At 39.5% G+C, this 26069-nt stretch overlaps 1 protein-coding gene across 1 annotated transcript in view; it reads right to left on the bottom strand.

Annotated features, from left to right (window-relative positions):
* CORIN (corin, serine peptidase) overlaps positions 1-26069 on the bottom strand; it is a 156627-nt gene that overhangs the window by 45906 nt on the left and 84652 nt on the right. Inside the window, exons 6-10 of the mRNA XM_086747497.1 lie at positions 20100-20213; positions 11252-11359; positions 9090-9200; positions 8089-8205; positions 4406-4504 (exon numbers count right to left, since the gene is read on the bottom strand). Coding sequence (XP_086603623.1) covers positions 4406-4504; positions 8089-8205; positions 9090-9200; positions 11252-11359; positions 20100-20213 — 549 coding nt within the window. The remainder of the gene's footprint in view (positions 1-4405; positions 4505-8088; positions 8206-9089; positions 9201-11251; positions 11360-20099; positions 20214-26069) is intronic.

Here is a 26069-nt window from a genome sequence, read left to right as displayed (position 1 = left end):
CATTTTGTGTGTTCTTTACAAAGTAGTTTAAGTTATAAGTATTTAAAAATAAATAAAACTACAAAATACTGTATCTTTTTCACCTGAGTAAATGTAAAGTTGTTACAGTTTTAAACATATAAAACAGCGCTTAGTGTAATACATGTTAAGTTTTGGGAGCATTATGAGCAAAGAAGCTTTGAAACAGCAGCTAGAAATGTGGAAGCCCCCATTCTTGAGTAAACCACAGTTTTGTGGCAAAGTCAGTAATCCTCAAATAAAAAAGCAGAATCTTCCAATGGAGAAACTGAGGAGCAACACCTGTTCTTAAAGGCACAGACTGCTAAAACTGCTTCTCCTGCAGGCAGAGAGATCTGGGAGAAAACACCTTTTACTCCCATGAGCCTTCAGCCCTCAGAGAATCAACCTTATCATACACATTTAAACTTACAACTAGCTAGAGTGGAGTTGTTAAAGTCAGTAATCATATCTCAATGAATACTCATGTATTCTGACCTTAAGACATCAGGAAAATAAGACGTTCAAATCTCACCAAAGACAAGAAACAATAACCTGAAGAACTTTTTTCTTTGGGGATGCCAGATACCTATAGTTCCAAGGGATTTCAGCAAGAACTGCAGATGTGGTCAACAACCAAAGTAATTCAATCTGCTGTGATATCTCATGTTTGCTTTCTTCTTGATTACTGTATGTATCCCAACATATACTGCTTCCTTTTCACCAGGAGGGGAGTAACCTCTCATGGGAGATAATATCTGATCATGAATTGCAAGATATAGAGGAGAAAATTATCAAGATAATTTGATGAAAATATCTGAGATCTCAACAAAAAAAAAATATTTTAAATATGTTTTTTAAATTAAGTGGATTTTTATTAGTTTTGTGTTATACAGGTCCCTTCCTTCCCATTTCATAAGCTGATATAATTCTGGGGGGAGAATCATGGTTTGGTTCACAACAGGCAAGTAGGAAAAAACCCAACACCTACTACTCAATTCACCTTAGAAGGCTCCTTCTCACCTGAATAGTTTGCTTACGGATATGCATTAGAGGATAGACCTAGACAGGTGATGTACATAGTAGGCATCTGCTGCAGACCACCTTAGCAAAAAGAGGAGATAGATGAACCCTTCTTCAGAGAGCTGGAAGATGCCTCATGACTATAGGCACTGGTGCTTGTGAGAGTTTTAATTGAGCTTATATCTGCTTGAAGGAGAGCAAGTTGGTCTCAAAGGAGAGCCTCCTCAGAGCACAGGAAGAGTCAATTACAATGCAAAGCAAATCAAGCAAGTGTGGCTGAACATGGATCTCCTGACTGAGCTCAAACACAAAAAAAGAAATATACAAAAGACAAAAGAAGAGATAGAGCACTTAAGTGGAACATAGAGACATTTCCTGAGTATATAAGAATAGAGTTAGAAAAGTCAAAGCTCAGCTACAGTTGAAACTACTGAGCAATGGAAAGGCTAAGAAGGAGGGCTCTTGTAAGTACATGTCTTGATAACACCAAGCTGAGTAGTGTGGTTGACACATCGGAGGGACGGGATGCCATCCAGAAGGACCTGGACAAGCTTGAGAAATGGGCCCATACGAACCTCATGAGATTCAATAAGACCAAGCACAAAGTCCTGTACCTGGGTTGGGGCAACCCCCGGTATCAATACAGGCTGGAGGATGAAGGGATTGAGAGCAGCCCTGCCAAGAAGGACTTGAGGGTACTGGTGGATGAAAAGCTGGACATGAGCCAGCAATGTGCGCTGACAGCCCGGAAGGCAAATCGTATCCTGCACTGCATCAAAAGAAGCGTGGCCAGCAGGTCAAGGGAGGTGATTCTCCCCCTCTGCTCTGCTCTGGTGAGACCCCACCTGGAGTACTGCATCCAGCTCTGGAGCCCTGAACATAAGAAGGACGCGGACCTGTTGGAACAGGTCCAGAGGAGGGCCACAAAAATGATCAGAGGGCTGGAGCACTCCATGAAGGGAGGATGAGAGAGCTGAGATTGTTCAGCCTGGAGAAGAGGAGGCACTGGGGAGACCTTACAGCAGTCTTCCAGTAGCTAAAGGGAGCTTATAAGAAAGATGTGGACAGACATTTTAGCAGGGCCTGTTGTGATAGGACAAGGGGTAATGGTTTTAAACTAAAAGAGGGTAGATTTAGACTTGATACAAGGAAGAAATTTTTTACAATGAGGGTGGTGAGGCACTGGGACAGGTTTCCCAGAGGGGTGGTGGATGCCCCATCCTTGGAAACATTCCAGGCCAGGTTGTATGGGACTTTGAACAATCTGATCTAGTTGAACATGTCTCTGATTATTGCAGGAGAGTTGGACTAGATGAATTTTAAAGGTTCCTTCCAACTCAAACCATTCTATGATTGGCAGCAAAAGAAAATGTAAGAAAAATTAGTCTGCTGCTCACTGGAGCATGGGAACTAGTAACCAGGGATATGGAAAAGACCATGGTGCTCAATGTCTTTTCTGTCTCAGTTTCCACTGAGGAATGTAATTGGAAGGCTGCTTTGTATCATCTTCAAAAAGTCATGGCAATCCTGGCACCTGATGACTGGAAGAAGGCAAATATCACATCGATCTTCAGGAAGGGCAAGAAGGAGGATCTGGAGGACTACAGTCCAGTCAGTCTATCCTCAGTTCCCAGGAAGATTATGGGTCAGTTCCTTCTGGAAGATGTGTCCACACATGAAGAAAAAACAGTGACTGGGAACAGCCAGCATGGATTTATCATGGGAAAATCATGCTTGATTAATCCGATTGCTGCGTCTGACAAGATGACCGGCTATCATTCCCTTTTATTGAGCACTGGTGCATATCTGGAGTATTGTGTCCTGGTTTTTGTCTCCCCCGTTCACGAAAAACATCAATATACTGGAATGAGGTCAGTGGAGGGCCACCAAGCAGGTCAGGGGACTGGATCACATGGTCTACCAGCAAAAGTTGGGAAAAGAGGGCTTGTTCAGCTGTCAAAAAGGAAGACTAAGGGGAGATCTTATTGCTGTTAACTATTACCTAATGGGAAGGTAAAAAGCAGATGGAGTCAGAGTCTTAGAAGTGTGCAGAGATAACAGGCAAAATACACAGGCTGAAACAGAGAATTCCAGTTATATACATGGAAAAAAGGTTTTTACCGTGAGAGTGTTCTAACACTGGAACAGGTCTCCCAGAAAGACTGTGGAATCTCTGTCCTTGGAGGTACTCAAAACTCAGCTGCACAAGGTCATGGGCCCTATGACTTAGCTCTGATCAGGAGTTCGGACTAATTGACAAAGATGTGAACTAACTTTCTTCTAATGCTAAACATGGTCATTATGATTGTCCCTTTTCAGAAAGTTAGGAGAAGCATTGTTGCACACGCAAAGCATGAAGCACATGTAAAGCATATGTGCCCAATTATCTTATATCTTTACTTTAGCAGCATCTAATGGTCCCAGCATGAATGGTGCCTGACTCAAACAAACATTTCTGGGTGACAGTCACAACTTCAGAGAGACTATGGAGTTTGCACTAGTTGACCTTCCCATATCCATTCCAATCTAAATGGAATAACATTATCCAAACAAGCTGCCATATAGCACCAAACCATACCTTGCAGAGGTAACTGCTCAGCACAAAGCAATTATAGGATATGTCTACACATTCATATGTAAGTGGAGGCACGGTGACCTGAATCGATGTGAATGTACTGACATATCACCAAGCTGTAATTAATTCTGAATAATTCTGAATACAGTCCTGCCTCAGTTTCAAAACGTAGCCAAATATACTTATTCTGAGTATCTGTTTACAGTGCTGCATTGCACAAGCGAGAAAAAGAGCTACCCAGAAACATGTAGGTATAGGGGGCTTGGATGGAGTGCTCTAGTACAGGACATAGAAATGAAGATATGCAGTGCTGAGGACCCCAATCCTCTACAGTATGTATTGGTCAGAAGAATAACTAGTTTTGCCAGTTTGAGTATCAAAATTATTCCTTAATAAAAGGGCTAAAAGTTCTCCAGACTACTAAACACAGTACTATGTCTTCTTATATTCTGAAAGTAAACCAGTAGCTTCCGCTTTACACTTACACTATGTTGCTTACTTTATGTAAACACTGACTGTCATTAAATGCTAAGAAAAAAGTGCAACTTCAAACATATGAAGAACATATCAAAAATTCACAGAAGAAAAAACATCTCAATGTCAAATGTTATGAGTATCTCTTAGTACATCAATAATCAACAGTTATGATGAAACTTGTGTTTTAACTTTGCCCTTTTCAATACTTAATCATTACACATGTGCATTACATAGTAAATTAAAGTATTACTTACTGTGTCCTACCCTGCATCCTCATTATACTCTAAATCACCCTAAAACAGCGACAGTGACAGAAACATATGACCTACTTACTGCAGTTTGTCTGGCTGTTTCTCATCTCACAGAGAGAAGTTCCACAGGGATCAGGACAGGAAGTACACCTCTGGTCTCCCTCCTGACAGAGAGTTTGACCTGAGGAAAATAGAAATTTACTATTCTAACTATTTACCAGACTAATACAAATTATTGTAGTGTAGTGATGAGAAAATACATAGTTTATATTACAATGAAGTATTTCCTTTACATAATTGAATAAGCAGCCTACAGCATTTCAAGTGCAGTAAGGAAGAGTTGGAACGAAGAAAAGCATGCAGTACTGTTCAGATGTCACTTTTCTTTACCCTTATGTTTAATATAAGAATTTATATCCCAGTTTCTGAATGAGACGTATGGATCTCTGAAAGCCATTTACCATGATCCTCTGGCAGAGCATGAAAAGTCATGTAAATCAGATTTCAAACAATAGGTCCTAGCTGAAAGAGAATACCCTCTGGGAATTATTCTTCAGTGCCATTCAGTTGATCTGCTTCTCATTTTATGATTGTTTTGGTGGACAATAAAAACCATCCTGAAGAAAGGTCGTCAGAGCTGAAGTTTATTGTCCTTCTTAGGCCAGTTAAAAAACAAATAACAACAAGAAACCCAAAAAGGCTACGGTCCTAAAGATGAAATTCAGAGTAACTAAAACTAGCACTTCATCAAAAAGCTTCTGAGTACATTACCTGGATAGTTTGTTTCTCTGACAAATCCCTGGACTTATCTCTGTCTCGTAATGGTGATAGCTCCTTTCCAAACTATTAAATTCTCTCTTCCATATAACTTTTGCATTTAACTTACTATTCTACACAGAGACTGAACAGTTTGGATTTTATCATCTCATCCTGTTTAAAATGGTTTATTGCAACTATTGCTTAGTGTTTATATTGCACTACCGTCCACAAACATCAATCATTCAGTCATGGCATCCTGATACTGGGCATACAGAAGATGCTGAAGAAACACCTTATTTCAACGAGCTTGACAACAACCTTGTCCCAAAGAACTGATGATGTAGTCATATCTGTTAATGATTATGTGGATTTACTTCATACATGTTTTATATTGAAGCAATGGAGGTACTTTCTTTTGCTGTAGCAATTGACCTTCTTATTTTACAGGTACATCTGATTGTAAAATGGAACTTGAAAGGTAGGGAAAACCTTTTGACTTCTAAAGCTATCACAAATCTTTACATTAAAATTAATTTCTAAAGTTTGCTCCAATTCCTCATCCCACAGTGGGAGAGTTTCTCAACTCTTTAAAAATCCCTGTGCTGCAGTGTAGATTCTTTTGATCCTAGCACAGTTAATGTTGAATTTCTATAAATACCCTGTCTTTCAAAGGGATCACATAACCAGCTGTGAGTACATCTGTATTAGATTTCTATTGCCACAAAATGAATGACAGCAGTAATGTTAATAGATGCCATACCTTGAATTTCCTTAAGGTATGCAGCAAAGGAGACCATTTTTCTCATTTGGATATAGATGAAGCACTGGTCATTTGTATATATACACTTCATAGAATCATAGAATGGTTTGGGTTGGGAAGAACCTTAAAGATTACCTAATTCCAACCTCTCTGCCACGGGCAGGGACACCTTCCACTAGACCAGGTCACTCAGAGCCCCATCCAGCCTGGCCTTGAACACTCCCAGGGATGGGGCATCCACAAATTCTCTGAGCAACCTGTCCCAGTGCCTCATCACTCTCACAGTGACAAGTTTCCTCCTTAGATCTAATCTAAATCTACTCTCTTCCAGTTTAAAGCCATTACCCCTTCTCCTATCACTACATGCCCTTGTCAAAAGTCCCTCCCCAGTTTTCTTATAAGCCTTCTTGAAGTGGGGGGTGGGCTGGAAGGTTGCTATAAGGTCTCCCTGGAGCCCTCTCTTCTCCAGGCTGAAAAAACCTAGCTATCTTAGCCTGTCCTCGTAGGAGAGGTACCCCAGCCCTCTGATCATTTTTGTGGCCCTCCTCTGGACTCACTCTAACTGGTCTGTGTTCTTATGTTGAGGGCCCCAAAGCTGGACACAGTACTGCAGGTGGGGTCTCACCAGAATGCAATAGAAGGGCAGAATCACCTCCCTTGACTTGCGGATCACGCTTTTTTTTGATGCATCTCAGGATATGGTATCATACAGTGAGATCATTGACTACATAACTATCACCCCATCATACTCACCTGCATTTAGTATCCTTGAATCTATATCTATCAATCTTACCAAATAAATATTTTTAAACATTTCTTCAACATCCACAGAGGTAAAAAGCAATCACTGACTTCTAGCCCATATCATGCATCAACATTTTCAGCAAAATTATCTTTTACTGGTGATAAACAAATTTAAGAAACTTTGGTTGGCTGAATTTTAAAAGTTGAAATGGTTACTTATAGGATGCTCTAAATAGTTTTGTAGTTTTCAATTTATCCCATTCTCCTGCCTCATTTTATATTAAAAATGCACTTTTATATTAAAAATGATAGTTTCATTATCAGCAAGAGAAATGGAGGATCACAGAATTCATAAAATAAGACTGACGCAGGACATTAGTAAAGATGAAGAATAAAACCAGCATTATGTGAGATTGCACACAGGACAAAACCTGGTCCTCAGTTTTTACATTGCCACAGTAAGAACTGGAAGACATTTAATGCAAGACCTTTTTGCAACATCAACATTAACTGCAAATAAGAATAACGGTAATTTCTGTGTTTCAGCTTCTTTCTTATTTTTTGGAATGGAGATGTTTGAAGTGGAGTAGGAAGATCCTGTGAACTTAATATGAACAGACTGAGTAGACAAGCTTATGAAAGGATTTTTTCTAGGTTGGTTTCCTAAAGAAACAAGCCTTATATAATTACACTGTGTGTTTATCTATTAAAACAGGTCAGTTCTACTCTAATAGCTTTTGAATAGGTTGTCCTACTACCACTATATCTGACAGCACTAGAGTTTTCTAAATAAAGTGAATTCTTTTAATTTCTTCAAAATAAGATTCTTAAGAGAAAAACTTTAATAATTCTCACATTGAAGGAAAGGCTGCAATCTGAACCTGTATCATTCCAGAAACAAGAGAATTACATGTGAAAAACATCTTCAAATGCTGAAACTGTAACAACATGACAGCATCTGAGTGTCAAAATGTACCACAGGACACAAGTCTTCGGAAAACATATTCCAGGGCTTAAGAAACTGCCTGGTTTCCTTTTCTTTCATACAATTCATCATGACACTTACATTCTCATATATTTTTCCTTAGTCACACCAATTCATTAGTTCAAAAACATCCTTTCTGACTCCCAGGTTATGATGAAAAAAGAATTTTCATGAGAAAATTCCTCCTCAGATGACAACAGTTCCTATGATAGTAGCGTCTAATTTCTGCTGACAATGTGAATATGTATTAATTTATTTCAACTAACAGCTGATCGTGTCAGAAAACCAAATACTATCCTAAATGTCACCTCCATTTCTTTAACTTCTTATATTTCTAAGGACTAATAAAACTCTGCTTACAACTTCCTGTGTGAAAGCAGACACCAACCAGCCTTAGCAAGTGTTATTTGAAAGGCAAAGAAAGTAAATTTGTCAGATAGATTTAGCTAAAGGCTCTTCAGAACACAGCAGTCAATGGTAGGTTCAGTAAGAAGAGTAAAATGAGGGATATCCTTACTTTCACTGCAGTTTTCTTCATCACTTCCATCTTTACAGTCATTATCTCCATCACACTGGAATGCACTAGGGATGCACTGCCCATTTCTGCACTCCACCAGACCCTGACTATGACATGCTAGAGAGAGAAAAAGACGATATTGTGATTAACTTAGGTTAATGAAGGTCTTAATTATTTTTTAACATCATCTTGAAGCTATTTTAGGAGGAGTTGATAACACTGCTTAGTACTGAAGGTTACTAGACATTTTTTATTATATGTAGGCTATGTTTTCAATAGCCTACAGCTGTGCTGTAGGTATTAGCAACACGTTGAGATGAAGGTTCAGCTTTCCCAAGAAAAAAAAATCCACATCATTTTTACTCATATACAAATTGTTACCTTTTCTTTGACCACTTACATTCCTTTATTCAGAGTAGGTTCTTCAATTTCAGTGAAAATTGTAGGATAGTGGTTGCAAGGTCAAGTACTGAATTACAGCAAGAATCAAAGTAGCATAAGTGTATTTCTTATGAGAACCTTAATCACATTGAAACATGTGACTTGATTTTGCAATCTCAGCAATACTCTAGTATAGTTGTTTTGCAGATATAAACCATCATCACTGGAGCAGACAGAAGTCTAAACTGACAAGGTGTGATAGGTCGCATACAAACACATCAGAAACCTGTCACAAATTCAGAATGCCTACAGTTTAAGAGGTTACATACATTTATTCATTCCTCTTCAACAGGAACATTACAATTAACAAAAAGCTGATTCTGTCATTAACAAGAAGCTGAAACACAAGGCAATGCTAGTACGTCTCAACAACAGCAAAAAAAATGTTTAATTTGCTGCAGCTGTCTACAAGAAGGGACATTTGTCAAGTGTAAACTTCTGAAATAAAACAAGCTCATAGTTTTGCCTCATAAGTAATAAGTAAATGTACTACTTATCTTAGATTTTGATTTTTATTTTCAAAGAAAGAAAAAACTAATTCAGAGATTAAGGGAACTTACAGCAATTGATTTCATCTGATTTGTCTATACAGTCATGGTCACCATCACATACCCAATCAGCTGTTATACATCTCCCATCTCCACATTGATGATGTGTCACTGGATTACAATCTAAATAAAATGCAATTTTGAGGACAAAAAAAAAAAGGATTATAAACTATCATTTGTATAACTGACATTATTGCACAATTCTTCTATGTCTATAATCTAATCATTCTTACTAATGAGCCATTTTGTGTTAGCAAATTACAATAAGAGATTTTCTGTACCTGCAGATTTTTTTGCAGATGGTAGTTACATATGATCTGAACTCAACTGCCTATACAGATAGTGATGCACTTACTCCTTCTCTCAGATGCACAGTTGTTTCCATTTGCAAATAAACAACTTTCTGAGATTTGTTAAACAGATTAAAAGATCTTCTGGCTTCCCATCTCACTGAATGATTTTCAGTTAGCCAATATTTTCAGTTGCCATCAGAGAAAATCATTCCCTACATTTATCTTTTCACTAAGAAGTGAAAAAAAAATATTTCTCAATTGCTGTATTTGGCACTTAATCAGAAACTATGTTTTTCACATACACTCACATTTTTCCTTAAGAATTATCTACAAAGATTCCAATCTTCATCTTAATTTTTCTAGCCAGATGCTTCCGCAAATAAAGAAAAGCATTCTGTTAAGCAGGCTCGCTTTACACCAAAATAAAGAGGGAACGTAGACACAGTCCAGTCTGCCAAATCTGATATGAAACCCATTTACAGCCTGTACAAAAGTCAGATCTTAAATTTTATATAGAAAAAAAAAATCTCAAGATAGGAATAGTATGAGTTAGATTAATGTTTAGAAAAGTCTTTAATTATAGAACAGTTAGGGTTGGAAGGGACCTTTAAAGGTCAGCTAGTCCAACCCCTCTGCAAGCAGCAGGGACATCTCCAACCAGATCAGGTTGCTCAGAGCCTCATCCAACCTGGCCTTGAATGTTTCCAGGGATGGGGCATCCACCACCCCTCTGGGAAACCTGGGCCAGTGTTTCACCACCCTCATTGTAAAAAAATTCTTCCTTATGTCCAGTCTGAATCTACCTCCCTCTATTTTAAAACCATTACCCCTCATCCTATCACAACAGGCCCTGCTAAAGGGTTTCTCCTCATCTTTCCTGTAGGCCCCCTTTAGGTACTGGAAGGCTGCCGTAAGGTCTCCCCAGAGGCTTCTCTTCTCCAGGATGAACAGCCCCAACTCTCTCAGCCTGTCCTCATAGGAGAGGTGCTCCAGCCCTCCGATCCTCTTCGTGACCCTCCTCTGGACCCTCTCTTACAAGTCTATGTAATCAAAGATGGTTTATGAAAAAAACCACAAACAATCAAAACTGACAGAAAGTAGTGAAAGATCTTAGAGTATGTTTCATTTGGAGAAGAACTATAAAACAAATGTCAGAAAAAAATTGTGCCTTGATTTTTAGTTTTGAAATTCCCTGTGCTTTTCCTTAGAAAAACAAAAGAAAAAAAAATTATAAATAATATTTTAGCTTTAAAATAATTATTTTAGAGCACTTAATTTCTCTCAGGTATAGAACCAGGAGCAATAGTTAGAAAAAAAATAAGGCTTTCCAAGTTTTCCAATATTTACATGTGAAGATTATTCTTTTCTATGGCAAAACTTCAATTTTTTCCTACGAAAGTTAAGTGTAGGTAGAAAAACAAATATGAGGAGGCAGAACATACAAAGTTGATTGAAAACAGAATTTGAAAGAAACAGAATTTGACCATCAAAATATACAAGTTCACTATGAAGCTTATGTAAAAACAGTTCAGTTATAAAACAGTTGGCATCAGCAGTGTGTAGCCTCCTATGGTTTGCTTTAATCTCGGTTAAATTCAGCCAAGTTATCAAGAAAGCAACCCTAACATCTTGAATTAGTTTAAAACAAATTGCAAATCAGAATATTTCTTAAAAATACCACTATCTTCAAAATTTGGACTAACGTAGAACTCTCCTTTAAATTTCTTCAAATTGCATATAGAATTTGTGAGCTGTTTTTACTTTGCCCGAAAAGAATAACAGCAGGGTATGTTATTGCTTTAGCAGTTTAAGGAAAATATTGCTGGCTTAGGCAATACTGCTATCTTAAAGACTTCAGAAAAGCATAAAACTTTGATTTACCACAGTTTTGTTCATCGCTAAGGTCTCCACAGTCATCATATCCATCACAAACAAACGTATAATTTAGGCATTTCCCTGTGTTGCAACGAAATACATCATCACTGCAGTCTACAAAATAAATTTTTGTAAAATGTTAACATGGCATTGGAACATTCATATAAACAATGATCACTGGAATGTATTGACTAAAACAAGATTAGCTAAAGAAACTCTGCAATTTACACGTCTGCATTAAAACTCAATGTGTGCCAGTTTATTAGAATCTAATTGCAAGAACAAGAAAAATCAAAAGTAATTTTAAGATATTTTTATTCTGTTCCTACCAATTGCTTTTTTGATCAATACCATGAGGAGAAAGTGCTCTGGTTACACAGACAGACTAAAATCTTTAATTTATACATATAAATGTCTTGAGAAAGGTTGTGGATTACTAGGACAGTCCTGAGCACCTGATGTGGCTATTAAGTGGAGATGAACTTCTAATATCAAAATCAAGATTGCCAGAACCTCCTTCTGAGCCTGCCTTTGATCTTACAATGGTTTCAAATGAGCTTTACGCTGTAGGCAGTTTTGAGCTCAAAATTTGGCCTGATGCTGTCTCATCAAGGAATTCTTAGCACTGTCAGCCCTAAGAGGGTTTAGCCTTTCTTTCCACAGCTGAGGCCTTCAGTAAAGCCCTGATAAATATTCTCTGGGAATATCCAAAATAGTTGAATAATATCAGGTTCGATAAAAACATGGAATCTATGTTGTAGTTAGGAACATGGGGAGAAGAGAAAATAGGGTTGGTGGTGTCTGGTTCCATTAGTAATAACTTTTGATTACAAACACACAGTTGGCAAGTGGGTGACCTAGCTTCACTGCCTTCCTCTAGGCTTTTCCTTCACATCTGGCTTTTCCAGAGAGAATGCCAGGATATAAAACAGCTGGGTGGACAATCCTTCCTTCCTGTTCAAGTTATGCCACTGCAGCCACGGAAATACTTTGTGCCTTTTCTTACTGGGATATGCGAGCATTTTAAATGAGCTCTTTCCTGGACAACACACAGAAAGAGCTCCAAGAGCAGGGACTTGAACAGAAGTTTCTCCCTTCAGCTGAGACGCTCAACCACTAAACAACAGAATCATACTACGGCTTGCTTCTCCCTTCTTGGAGTATGACTCCGGTGTTCATGATTGCACAATGGTCCCACTTTGAAAGAATGGTGTCCTTCTAAGTATATTACACACTGAAAGGTGCAGCATTCACTCTTCCAGAAGCTGCTGTTGAGTTTCTGTCCCTCCAGATCAATGTCAGCAAAGTGTTCTAACTCCTAGGTGAGTGCTCTAACTTGAAGTTTCCCAAGGCTTTACCTACCTCAACCCTAGAACTTGAACATGAACCACTTCTTCCCCTTCCCCCACAGAAGTATTCATGCTTTCTACAAGCTTCACATCATCTTAGAAAGTCCAAACAGAATTTACAGCACAATGCAAAGGACAATGCTTCAGGACATAAAGTAAAATAATATGGCTGAGCCGTAAGCTTTGGAGTCAATAGTTAACTTAGCTTAAAAAGAACAAAAGGGATGAGACAATAAATACCAAAAACTCCAAACTAAATGAAAATATTTAAGTCCTAGTTTCATGTCAGCAGAACAATAGCCAGTTGAGAGTAAAAAGCTAAACATTATTTTGAGTATGCAACAGCGTGAAGTACTCTGGCAACCTTCATCTTTATTGATCAGTTTGTAACTCTGACAGTTTATATGCTTCCATCACGCTCACACAAATGAAAGCAAGCTCTCTTTTTCTGTGTTGTTCCCTCTGGGTAAGTTTACTGCTTAATCTCCATCCCTACCCCCATTCCTGCCTACATTCATGTCTCTGTAGCCACAGCAGTGTCCTTCAGGGTATGGCACCTCTCCGGCCAACACAGATGGGGTAAACAAAAAGAATACAAACTTCCTTGCAAGGAAATTAGATTCACTTGATGAAATCTAACTGTCTTAACACACATTTTCTTCAAGATATTGGCAATAACACATAGTATAGGGTAGCTAGTTACTTCCAAGAGAAAAAGATCAGCACTTTGCAGCTGCCATTTGCAAAAGGTTCAACTTGAATTTTGTTAATGACGGGACAAGTCTAATTTTCATTAAATTAAATACAAATTCCTAATCTATACTCCACTAACACAAATAAAGCCTGGTCAATCTTTTGCATTCAGCAACCCTTTGGTCTCTATGTGTATCTTGTTCTCATCACTTCACTACTGCATCATGTGTCCCTCTGACCGTGAAGCAACTCAGCCCAACACTAAAAGGGGAGTAGTTTAGGAGTCCTACATTTTAAAGATGTATGTTTAAAGATACACGTGCAGACTTGATGTACAAATTCTGCCACTTCTAGGAGTAAATAAGACCTTAATTCAACAAGATGCTCTATTCTGGAGTGTGGCATGCAGTAGCACAAGTGTACAAACATCTTGGTTTGTATTTTGTTACAAAAATCATCTTCATCTTGTTCACCCTTTGTGAAAGTGAAGTATGGCTGAGGAAGTCACACGAAGAGGAAGAAACAGCAAGTGTACGTATCAGGGAAGTGTGTGTGCAAGTGCAACCAGAGGGACGTGAGACAGCCTGTTGCATTGGTACATTACATGTAAAACTTGCTCAGCAGGATCCTTCTGACAGTTCTGAGTTTTGGGACTGATAATCTATGCATTTGTGGATCAGTATTACAGCTTCTTTCCTGCTCATATTCCTATGTGATAGCTGGCTGAACTGAATTCTGATTCCTCAGCTGGCACCTTCCATTGTACAAAGTCAGAGAGGAAATGGTATAAGCAACATGATGAAATGCTAAATATCAGTTTTTGGCTGCAGCTGTGTAAAAAAGTGACACTGCTAAATAAATCAAACCATGCTTTCAAAAAAAAAGGGGTAGATTCTGCTAAAGCCTAACTATTACCTGCATACTTATTATATGGCCTATCAAAGGGAGGAAGAGAAAAATGCATGTCAAGAGACAGGAACAGAAAAGTGATTGCATCAGGTGATCAATTTCTTGATGCAGAATCCTGAAAGGAGATTCTAGGAAGAACTACTAATATGAAAAAGATTAAAACCAGACACTTCTACATTTCATAAGGTATGTAATTTCCAACATTAAAATTAAGGAGGCACAGCTGGAAGATTCACTCATGTAACTTTAGACATCTACATAATTTCATTTCCAAAGCACATAGCCCATTTAAAATATCAGCTTAAAATCAGACAAATCATGTATCATACATGCCAGTTCAGATATTTAGCTCAGATAAAGACACCTGCACAGGGACAGACAACTCCTTCTCTAATGTATGTAGCATCACAACCGAAAACCAGAGACATCTCTCCAAACTGGTAGCATCTAAAACACATATAACAAGTCCTGTATTTTGGGATTGCAGATGGACTAAGTTTTGACAGGAACCTGGACATCCCAGGAGAATGTCTCTGGATACATTTATATTTTTTTTAATCTGGAGTTACAAACCAAACCTGATTGAGTAGTACCTTTAAGACTACAGATATTGAGGTGAATGGCCTTCAACTCTTGTCATCATCTTCAACATTCTGCCATCAAAGGAGCTGATCACAGCATTACAAGTACAAATCAATGCACTCACCAGATTACTGGAATTGGCACTGAAGCAGAAGAAAAGCATGTTGCTCTGCTATTACTGAAGCTGCCTTTTCTTTAACAAAAATGGAGGAGGAAATGTAGAGATGGAGAAAAGAAATATTAAGATTAGTATGAATTAAATACAAAAGGAAATATGTGTGTGCACAAAGGCATCAGAAGCAAGAGCAGAACAAGATTTAAAGGAATACTATATGTTATTTCATTACAGAGCACTGTAAGTGTGACTTCATTTAAACGACTAGGCAGCAAGAAGATGAATAACAACCTGATCCAAAGATAAGGAAACAAGAATCATAGAAACACAGAATCATTTAGGTTGGAAAAGATCCTTAAGATCATCCAGTCCAACCGTAAACCTAACACAGCCAACCCCACAACTAAACCATGTCCCTAAGTGCCAGATTTACATGTCTTTTAAATACTTCCAGGGATGGTGACTCCACCACTTCCATGGGCAGCCTGTTCCAATGCTTGGTAACCCTTTAGGTGAAAAAAAATTTCCTAATATCCAATCTAAACCTCCCCTGGCATAACTTGAGGCCATTTCCTCTTGCCATAGAATCATAGAATCATTGTCCTATCACTTGTGACCCGTAGACTGACACCTACCTTGCTACAACCTCCTTTCAGGTAGTTGTAGAGAGTGATAAGGTCTCCCCTCCCCTGTTCTCCAGAATAAACAATCCCAGTTCCCTCAGCTGCTCCTCATAAGACTTGTTCTCCAGACCCTTCACCAATTCCATTGCCCTACTCTGGATGCGCTCCAGCACCTCAATGTCTTTCTTGTACTGAGGGGCCCAAAACTGAGTACAGTATTAAAGGTGTGGCCTCACCAGTGCCAAGTCCAGGGAGACTATCACTTCTCTACTCCTGTCGGCCACATTACTTCTGGTACAAGCCTGGATGCTGTTGGCCTTCTTGGCCACCTGGGCGCACTGCTGGCTTATATTCATCTGAGTATGAACTGACACCCCCAAGTCTTTTTCTGCCAGGCAGCTTTTCAGCCACTCTTCCCCAAGCCTGTAGCATTGCATGGGGCTGTTGTGACCCAAATGCACAACCTGGCAGTTAACCTTGTTGAGTCTCATCGACTTGGCCTTGGGCCATCAATCCAACTTGTCCAGATCCCTCTGTAGAGCATTCTACCCTCAAGCAGATCAACACTCCTGCCCAATGTGGTGTCATCTGCAAACTTACTGAGGGAGCACTTGATCTTGAAGATCAAGAACAACCCTGGAGACACAAGGAAAGCAAAAAAAATGTAAGTCTCAGGAACATTTTCCAAAAATATTCAATTGCTAAGACTGTAAAATGTCTGTTGGAAGAGTAAATCATCACTGCCAACCAAAAAAGAAACCAAGACATTACAAGGACACAAAAGCCAGTGTTTTACACTGTCAAAACAAAGTTATTTTGGCCAGACCACTTGTGTACAGACTAGGAGTGAGACAATTAAATCAATGAGATGGAGTGCAAGTCAGCGAAATAAGTTTTGTTTAGGATACATATGGCCTTTCTTCTGAATTAGGTCACCCATTAAGTTTTGTTACATTAATTTCCTACAGAAACAATTGTTTCATTTTCAAAAAAAATCAGAAAGTTCAGAGCTGCTGAAGGGAGAGACTGCAGTGCAGACTTCAGACTGCAGTAAGTGTCTGGACCTCTCTCCTGGGGCAGGGACAGGTGGCATCCCAGCCTGCAGAAGGTGTGCACAGGTGGAGGACCTCCTGCGGCAGTAGGCTGAGCTGCAGGAGGCAGTGAGGAGGCTGCATAGCATCAGGGAGGCTGAGAAGGAGTTGGACACTTGGTTCCAAGCACAGTCTGCACCGGAACCACAGCCCCCAACCAAACAGCCAAAAACTTCCCATCTCCCCCACCAACACACACAGAAGGGAAGCAGGCCAATGCTGCTGAGGAATGGAAGCTTGCAACAGCAAGGACCAGCAGGAGGAAGAGACTTCTCCTGAAACCTGTGATGCCCTTGCAGAATCACTTCACCACTCTGCAGACCAAAGAGGACAGACCCAGCACATTAGGAGAGACACTGGAATTGAGCAAGGCAAACAACTTTCTTGTATAATGACCAGTGCAACTAAGAAAAGGCAACAGGTGATAGTAGTGGGTGACTCTCTTCTGCCAATCCAAGGCACTCTCAAAAGAGGTGTGCTGCTTACTGGGGGCTCATATCAGGGAGGTCATCAAGAGACTACCAAACTTCATACAACCCACTATTATCCACTGCTGTTGTTTTATGTGGGTGCCAGTGATACAGCCAGCAGGAGCCTGAAGAGTATCAAGAAGGACAACAGAGCCCTGGGAGCAGTAGTTAAGGACTCTGGGGCACAGGTAGTTTTTTCATCAATCCTCCTGGTCAAAGGGAAGGAGCCAGAAAGGGACAGTCGAATCTGGCAAATCAACAAATGGTTACAGGAATGGTGTCACAGCCAGGGGTTCAGCTACTTGGATCACGGGCCCCACTTCGAGAAACCTGGTCTACTGGGTGCTGATGGGGTCCATCTGTCAAAGAAGGGGGAAAGCATCTTTAGTTATAGGTTTGCCAAGCTGGCGAAGAGGATTTAAACTGAAGTTGCCAAGGGAGGGGAAGCACAATCCATCCCACTACTCTCAGTGTGGCATCAATGCCACCAACAGGTCCCTCGAACCTGAGGAAGGATTGCAGGTAAGTACTACAGCACCTACAATGCAGCTCAAAGGAATTCCAGCTTTTCCAGCCAGCCAGTCGGCTTCACTGGGGGCCCAGCTTAAGTGTCTCTATGCTAAGGAAGCAGCGTGGGGAACAATCAAGAAGAGTTAGAGATGTGTGCATGCCTGCAAGGCTACAACCTTGTTGGTATCAAGAAGACATGTTGGGATGGCTCCTGTGACTGGGGAGCTGGAATGGAGGGTTATAGGCTCTTTAGAAAGGACAGGCAGGGGAGATGAGGAGAGGCTATCACCCCCTGTGTCAAAGACCAGCTGGAGTGCATGGAGCTTTGCCTGCAGATGGATGAGGAGCTGACAAAGAGCTTATGGATCGGGACTAAAGGGAGGGCAGAGACAGGTGACATCACAGTGGGTGTGTGCTACAGGCCACCTGACCTGGAGAATCGAGAGGATGATTTCCCCCAGGAAAAGGACTTGGTGGACGAGAAGCTCAGCATGAGCCGGCAGTGTGTGCTTGCAGCCCAGAAAGCCAACTGCACCCTCAGCTGCATCAAAAGAAGCACGGCCAGCATGTCGGGGAAGGTGATTCTTCCCCTCTCTTCTCCTCACCTGCAGTACTGTGTCCAGCTCTGGAGTTCTTAACATAAGAAAGACATAGACTTGAGGGAACGGGTCCAGAGGAGGGCCACGAAGATGACCAGAGGGCTGAAATGACCCTTCCTATGAAAAAAGGCTGAGAGAGTTGGGGTTGTTCAGTCTGGAGACGGAGTGGCCTTTCAGTACTTAAAGGGGGCTTATAAGAAAGAAGGAAACGGACTTTTTAGCAGGGCCTGTTGTGATAAGACAAGGTGTAATGGTTTTAAACTAGAAGGAGGTAGATTTAGACTAGATATAAGGAAATAATTTTTTACAATGTGGGTGGTGGAACATTAGAACAGGTTGCCCAGAGAGGTGGTGAATGCCCCATCCCTGAAACATTCAAGGCCAGGTTGGATGGGGCTCTGAGCAACCTGATCTGGTTGGAGATGTCCCTGTGCCTTGCACGGGGGTTGGACCAGATGACGTTTAAAGGTCCCTTCCAACCCAAACTATTCTATGATTCTATGAGGTGACTTAAGAACTTGAGAGGGGTAAGGACTGCAGGAAACACAGCATCTTTTATCAGACAAGCTTTCAGTCAAATAAGTCCTCCTTCGGTTTTGCTACTTCTGCGGTGCAATTCACGAAGGTCTTATTTGACCTCACGCCCTTTCCCCAGCTTGTACCAAGCATCCTAATAAAAGACGTCCCCTGCCTATAAAGGGGGCTTTCTTTTAAAGGTAATCTTAACTCATAAAATTTATAATACTTGTTTTTTCAAGCCATGTAATGTTTTTATTCTTATATTACTAATTTTTTCTTTTCCCGTTTCTAATGAAACTTGAAAGTCATAGTTTCATAGGCATTTTAATTTTTTTTTAGCTTACATTTAAAAACTTAAGTTAACACTGACAGGAAAAATTCAAAGATAAAAACGCACAATACTTCTTATGTAAAAGAAATCATATCAACAGCCATTAAATAAATTGTAGGCTATTAAAGGAAAAGCAAGCTCTAGTCTCATTCATATTGAGACCACGAGGAAACTGCAGTCATCATTTATTCCTTGGAGTACCCCAGATAAAAACCATCAGCAGCCTCCTTAAATGTAACTTTGTGAGTCTTGGAATGGCCAGGCTCTTAAATCCTAATAAGAACAAATCTTTTGAGGTGAGTCTAAACTGCACAGTCTGGAACTCAACCCCAAGTCTAACATTTTTCAAAGTCTGAATGCACAGCACTGTTTTGCAGCATCATGTCCTGCTATAGTCCCTACTTCATCACTGTTCCACATTTTCCTTTCTTTTTTTTTTTTCCTTTTTGCTGTTTTCCTACTGTACATTTGCTCAGCTTTTCTAAAGGCGTAAGTAGTCCGAGGATGTTTTTGCCAACACAGAAAAACACATAGGAGCTCTAAACAAACACACTACCTCAAAGAAATAAATAAGAAAATAAGATATTAAGCATGTATATCCATTTTTCTTTTCTACTACACCCAATACTGGGATTTATTTACATAAACCACATCCAGGGTTGATGTCAGCAGAACTTTCTAAACAGATGGTTTTGCATCAGCTGTAAAATGAATACCAAGGACTAGGAAAAATATACAACTAACAGTCTTCAGTTTATTATCAGAAGTGCTCTTTTGACAAGTTATTAAAAAAAAATGCCCTCAAATACTTCTAATTTCCACACGGCTCCTTGCAGAAATCTTAGAATCTGCTTTCGGGCATAACTGTTGATAGATCAAAACCGCACGCTGTGGCCAGAGTGAGCGAAGGTAAACACATTCAATGGCAACTGAGAGAGTCCAAATATCACTATATGCAAATACTATGCAAAGCTCTTATTCTGTACCAATAGTCACTCTTAGTTTTTAGGTTTTCCTAAAAGGATTCAGTGCTTCAAAGAACCACAAGGTCTAAGAAACTTACTGCAATGGACCTCATCACTCCAATCATCACAGTCATTGTAGCCATTACACTGCAGTTTCCCTGGGATGCAGATCCCACTGGCACACAAGAAACTCTCCTCTCCTCCACACAGTGCTGGAAAAGAGAAGGAAAGAAAGAATGCATGTTAAACTTTTCACAGTCAGAACAAATAAGTAGAAATGAAAGACAGTTAGAACAGTGAGTCTTAATTGATGCACTTAAGCAACAATCCCCAAATTAATCAAATTCAAGCGAGTGCAAACTGGCATTTTCATGTAACTTTTGTCATTTCTAAAATAAGTATCCAGGCTCAGTTAATCAGTGAGGTTCAATTTACCATTACCTCTAAAAAGCAGCTGTACAGAGTAACTGTACAGTTAAAAACTGACCTTAGGATGCAATTAAACAAGCTCTTTTTTTTTCCCATTAAATAGACGCATTGGATTAAATATTAAAATAAAGTTTAATATTTAAAGTGGATCTTCCCGGTTTAGGTGTTCAGGCAAAAGATTATCAGGTTGAGACTTAACAGTGTCATAGCAGAGACACCTTTCTAGAGGGGAAGGATTCCTCAAGCATTCTTATAACTCCCTGAACACTAGAAGACAGTCATAATTGCTATTTGCTATAGGGGGAATTGAGATACCTACAGAGACAAAGAACTCCTAGAGTTTAGTTATTCCACTAGAGATACCTTGCAGGGCCATTATGTTCAGAGGGAGGGAACTCATAACATTTTCCCATCCAAGTCCTTCAAGGCACTTAAAATACAGAGATGTAGATCACTGTTAATTTGTTTACGACTTAGTCCACACAATAGAGACCAAACTTCCAAGCTTTTGCTTTAAAAAACACCCCTGTAAAGCACACAGCTGGGGAAAGATATCAAGTGAAAATTACATGGGCATGCAAAGTAAAGACGTCAAGCAGAAAAGCAAACATCCACTACAGAACCTGCTTGTTGGGTTTTTTTTGCTTGTTTGGTTTTGTTTCAAAAGCCACAGTGAATAGTCAGGCTACTCAACAAAGCTAAACAAAACAGAAAGTTTCAACTCCAGTAAAGATCAGCAAAAAAAAACCCCCAATAGCTTTAAGCATACATGTCTGAAATGAGAATTAGCTTTTAGAGTGTAAAGCTATTAAACGTATCCATGTGTGAGAACAGCAAGGTCAAACAATAAAATCTCATGAAAGTTCAAAATTCTACTCACAGAAATCCCATTGCAATTCAAACTCTGTATCCAAGTTTGCCAAGAACAATAAAGATCTTTAATTGTAGCTTTCAAACTTTGCCACAGTGCAAATCATATGTATGAAAAACCATCAGTTTCAGCAGCAGCAGCTATAGAATCTCTTCCTCCATTAAAGCCATTTTGCACCTGACCACAACATAGCTCTAATTTTAAAATGCTTAAATCTGCATTTTTCCTATTCATATAGGAGAACTCAGTTCCTACTTCTTCTCCCTTTATTCTCCAAACCTGATGCATAACAAAGTCTGGAAAGTATATTTATAATCTACATCTCAAAACAAAACAAAAATGCATATTAAGTATTCTCATCACAATTTTGTATTCCTCATAACACGTCTACCAACTAGTATATTCACACAGAATACAGTTTAAAATTAAATTAAGGAAAAATATCCAAATATGTAATGATATAATGAGCATGAGCTTTTCAGACCTCAGTTTGGCACTGCAGTAAATGACAGCACAAAGGTAACACACTAGACAAATTTAAGCTGAAGCCATAAATGAATCAATGGCAATTATGATGTTTGTGTCAAGATTTTACTTGGTGCTGCACTCAGTAGAATTCCTAGTGTAAGGAATTATCTTTAACAGGGAAGTATTAACCACAATAATGTGTTGATTAAGCACACCCTTGGGCAAACAAAAACTGAGCTTAAGTGAAAGATCAGTCCTAAACTCACATACTGCTGATGTCCTAAACTCCCCTTTCTGGAGCCAACATTTCTTTTACAAAAGGAGGGAAAGTTCTCTGTAATCTCTTCCAACAAACTGTTGTGAAGCAACTCAAGAGCATACAAGCAATCTCATTTTATACGTCTTCAGAATAATAGAAATATAAAAACAAAAGAAAATGGAAAGCAAAGTGGTGTTGATGAAATCTGGCAGTGTTTCACAAAGCATGCAGATACAATTTAAGGATATAAAAGATGAAAGGTAGAAAGAGATGAGAAACGCAAGCTAATAAATATTGACTCTCCAGGCTACTACATCAATTTTTATCCACTTTATTTGGTTGTTAAGCCACACTGTTTCATAGAATTTCAGGAATTCATTATTTAGTGATGTATCTTTTGATTCTATAAGCGCAACATAAAAGAAAAATTGATGGAAACCTTTTTCTTAAAATCTCAAACACATGGCTTTTATCTTACAGTGCTTTAGACTACAGAGTAGCAAGTGTCTTTTTTTTTCCATAGTGAAAAGCTGAAGGATAAGGCCCAAGTGATTTGTCCAATGCCAGACAAGGAATCGGGTAAACAATTCAAAGTGACTTACAGAACTATATTTCTAAAAATCAAAACTTAAATCAGAAAAAAATAAAATAAAAGGCTGTCTCCCTGTTCTAACAAAGTAAGCCTCTTACTTCTTGAAGCATGCCGGTCTCCACAACAGTCTCTTATTGGGAATTTTGGCTGTTGGGAGAGACCGGTATCCTTCAACCCTGCTATTTCTATTGCTTTCTTTGGCAAAGGCCAGTTTGCCAGTCTTTGTGTTACTCTGAGACCTTTCTCTCTTCTCACTCTCTCGAAGCATTTCCAGTGATGACCAGTACCCTTTCTAGACCTAGGCCTCCATGGTTTTGTATTATTCCTTGCTTGCACTGGTTTTCTTTTCCCTGCTATCCTTAATCTGCAGCTACCACATACAATCTACAGCCAAGAATACACCTTTTTGCCTTTTTGCATTCTTGAATCCACCAGGACAACCTGCCCATGGTGACTGTCAGAGCCATGAGTGCACCGATAGGCCCTGAATGCCCTTGAATGACCCTGACCAGCCTCACTTCGAGCCTTCACCCACACCCTGCCTATGGGCTCAAGCCCCGTCTGAGCACTGCTGTAGGCACAGGGTTATATCCAGCTCCATCTTGCGGGTGGATCCCTGGATGGACACTGTAGCTGGTCTGCAGCCCTAACTTTGGTCCAGTTCCTAGGTGGGCTTGAAGCTAGGCTGGAGCCCTGTCACCAGTCCTGTTACCGGTCCCGTCTCCTGACTGGGCACTCTGATTGCACCCTGGACCTGGTTCATCACTTTGCCCTATCTAGGGCCAGCTCTGCCTGCTGCATCCAGGCCCTGCATCCCAGCATGACCTTACCTCACCTCCCAGCTTGCCTGCCTGGAGGGAGCAGCCCCACTCCTGCTGCTCCCTGATGGTCACCTCAGGTCCTTGGCTGCTGGGTTACAGCAGGCTGATTGCTCAGCCTGGCTTCTTGTGGTGCCTTATTTCTGTTAGTCTGATGCTACCTGGCAGTCAAAGACATATCTCAAGTTCCAACAGCTGTTTGATGCCTCTGGCCAGCTATATTAGAAAAACAATGTGATATTGACAGGTAGGTATTCCTCGTCTTCAGTTCTCCATTATTCTCAGTTATCACAGATGCCACCTCTGCCTTTCCATAACTTCACAGTACATGTAGAAGACATCTTTCATTGCAAAAGCAGTGTGCTCATTGTCCCTGCAGTGTATTAGGTATGCCACCATTTGCAAAGTAAGCATTCACTTCCTATAAAACTACTCTTTCCTGAGCATCCTCCAAATAACCCAACCTCTAGACATTAGAATATTAATAATTGGTTTCTTCCCTTCATTATAAGTGAACAGTCATGTTTTGACATCTAGAAGGGTTGATTTAGATTTTCAGTAGGGTGTAAAATCACCTTCTGTTGTTAGTATGTTATGTTTTTCATACTTGCGAAGTATTATCTATGTCATGATAACTGCTTTTAAATCTGATGGAAATACTACTGCCTCATTTTAAGGAAAATCTCACCTGCAAATACAGCTGATATGCCCTTACCCAGTACAAATCTTCATCATCCTTTTCACTAAAGTTCTTTCTTTTCTATTTTTCTATTATTTTGTGGTTGAGGAGCAGACAGAAAATTTATTTGAAGAACTCATTACTTTTTCCGGTAAAACTGAATTTCACGCCTTGTCTTATTAAATACCATAAGCTTGGCTTGATTTTTAATAGTGAAAAAAATGCAGCTACTCACAAAAAATCCACACTTGATCTTATTTGTCAAAGATTGGCTGATATATAAAAGCATTATGAAGCAACGCCATTAAAAAAAGCCTAGGCAAGGCATGATGTTCTTACGGAATAAGTAAGAATAAGTGTTCTAGAGATAAAGGTTCTCTTCCCAGCTCTGCTGCAAACTTTTTGCATCACCTTGGACAATTCAGGCAATCTGTGCCTTAGCTCTATACCTATAAAAAGATGAAAAAACTTCTCTGTTTTCTTGGGCTCTTCAAAAAGAAAAATCATTAGCCTCACTACCAGAAAGTTAATGCTACAGGAGTCTTTTGAACCTATTTTCACACTGATTACTTGATATTCAGGGACTGAAATATATTTCCATTTTGGGAAACATCAGGATAGCTCTCAGAGGAACATCACTGAATGCAAGAAGGTCAAGAGGGAAACCTGAAAGACAAACCTCAACTGAAACAATACAATTTTTGTGATAGAACAAAGCAATTTAAAATTGCCATCAATGAATTACGTATTTTAAAAGACCTCAACAGGCAGTTGTGAAAAGACTATTACACCTGTTAAATTTGCCCTTGCGGCTAAAGAAGAAGCCTTTAATACGCCTACAAAAAACATAGCAATTTCTGCTCACAATCAGAGCTTTCTGTATAGCACCATGATATTCTTCACAACTTGCCGAACCACTAGATGCACAGCGGGTGCTGTAATGTACTGCTGAGCACCGGACATATCTAAACACGCAGAGTGTGTTTTTCAAAAATGACAAATAGCTCCAGCTTGCACTGACTGCAAGTGCAATTAATTATCCAAGAAATAAAACAGCATAAATAGATAAAAAAGAACCATTAAAGGAACCATCTTGATTTGCTTACAGATCTCCATCAGTACAGATCTTCACTGGTACTAAGAGAGCAACAATAAAAGGCTTCTACCTTCTGTGTGAATATGCCAGTTTGGCCTAGGAGAACAAAGGTAAAAACCAGAAAGGATATTTATCTGACCATATCTGATCCTACAGATCAGAAGAGCAAAGATTCTGGAGTCCCATATTAATTTCCAGGCTGTGAACAAAAGTGTGTTCAAGCACTTAGAAATCACTCTGAATCTCCTTTCCTAAAACATCTCTGTCCTATTCTGCTCCTATCCATTCTGATTTCCATCTCAACTCACTTCTCCATTTCTTTTTACTTAAAGTGAGCATCTTCCTATTTATCTTGTATGTTATATGCAAACAAAAAGAACAAAATCAGTTTTTCTTCTCTCAGTTTTAGCACCTAGCAGCAATCAGAAGGAATTTTAAGAAAAATTAATCTCACCTCTTGCAGTCTTTTAATATGTGATGACTGGATATGTTTGGTCCAGTCACTGCAGTGTTCAAGGCAAGGAGAGCACACAGACTGTGAACAGTACCTCCAGTGAATGTAATTTCTGCTTTCTACCAAGCTTGAGCAGGAAATTTTCAGAAGGTTAATTCGATCATATCTCAAAAGATCGGATTTTAATGGAAGTTATAAAAGTCTTGTCTTATGCTATAAAACAAATCATAGAATCATAGAATAGTTAGGGTTGAAAGGGACCTTTAAAGGCCATCTAGTCCAACCCCCTGCAAGAAGCAGGGACATCTTCAACTAGATCAGGTTGCTCAGAGCCAGATCGAGTTGCTCAGAGCCAATACTTTTGGTGAATGCTGAATTTCAATATTTGACCTGAAACCTAGA

Source organism: Chlamydotis macqueenii, chromosome 4 (assembly GCF_036417535.1).
Source record: "Chlamydotis macqueenii isolate bChlMac1 chromosome 4, bChlMac1.mat, whole genome shotgun sequence".
NCBI lineage: Eukaryota > Metazoa > Chordata > Aves > Otidiformes > Otididae > Chlamydotis > Chlamydotis macqueenii.
This window is presented reverse-complemented; position numbering and strand designations above follow the sequence as displayed.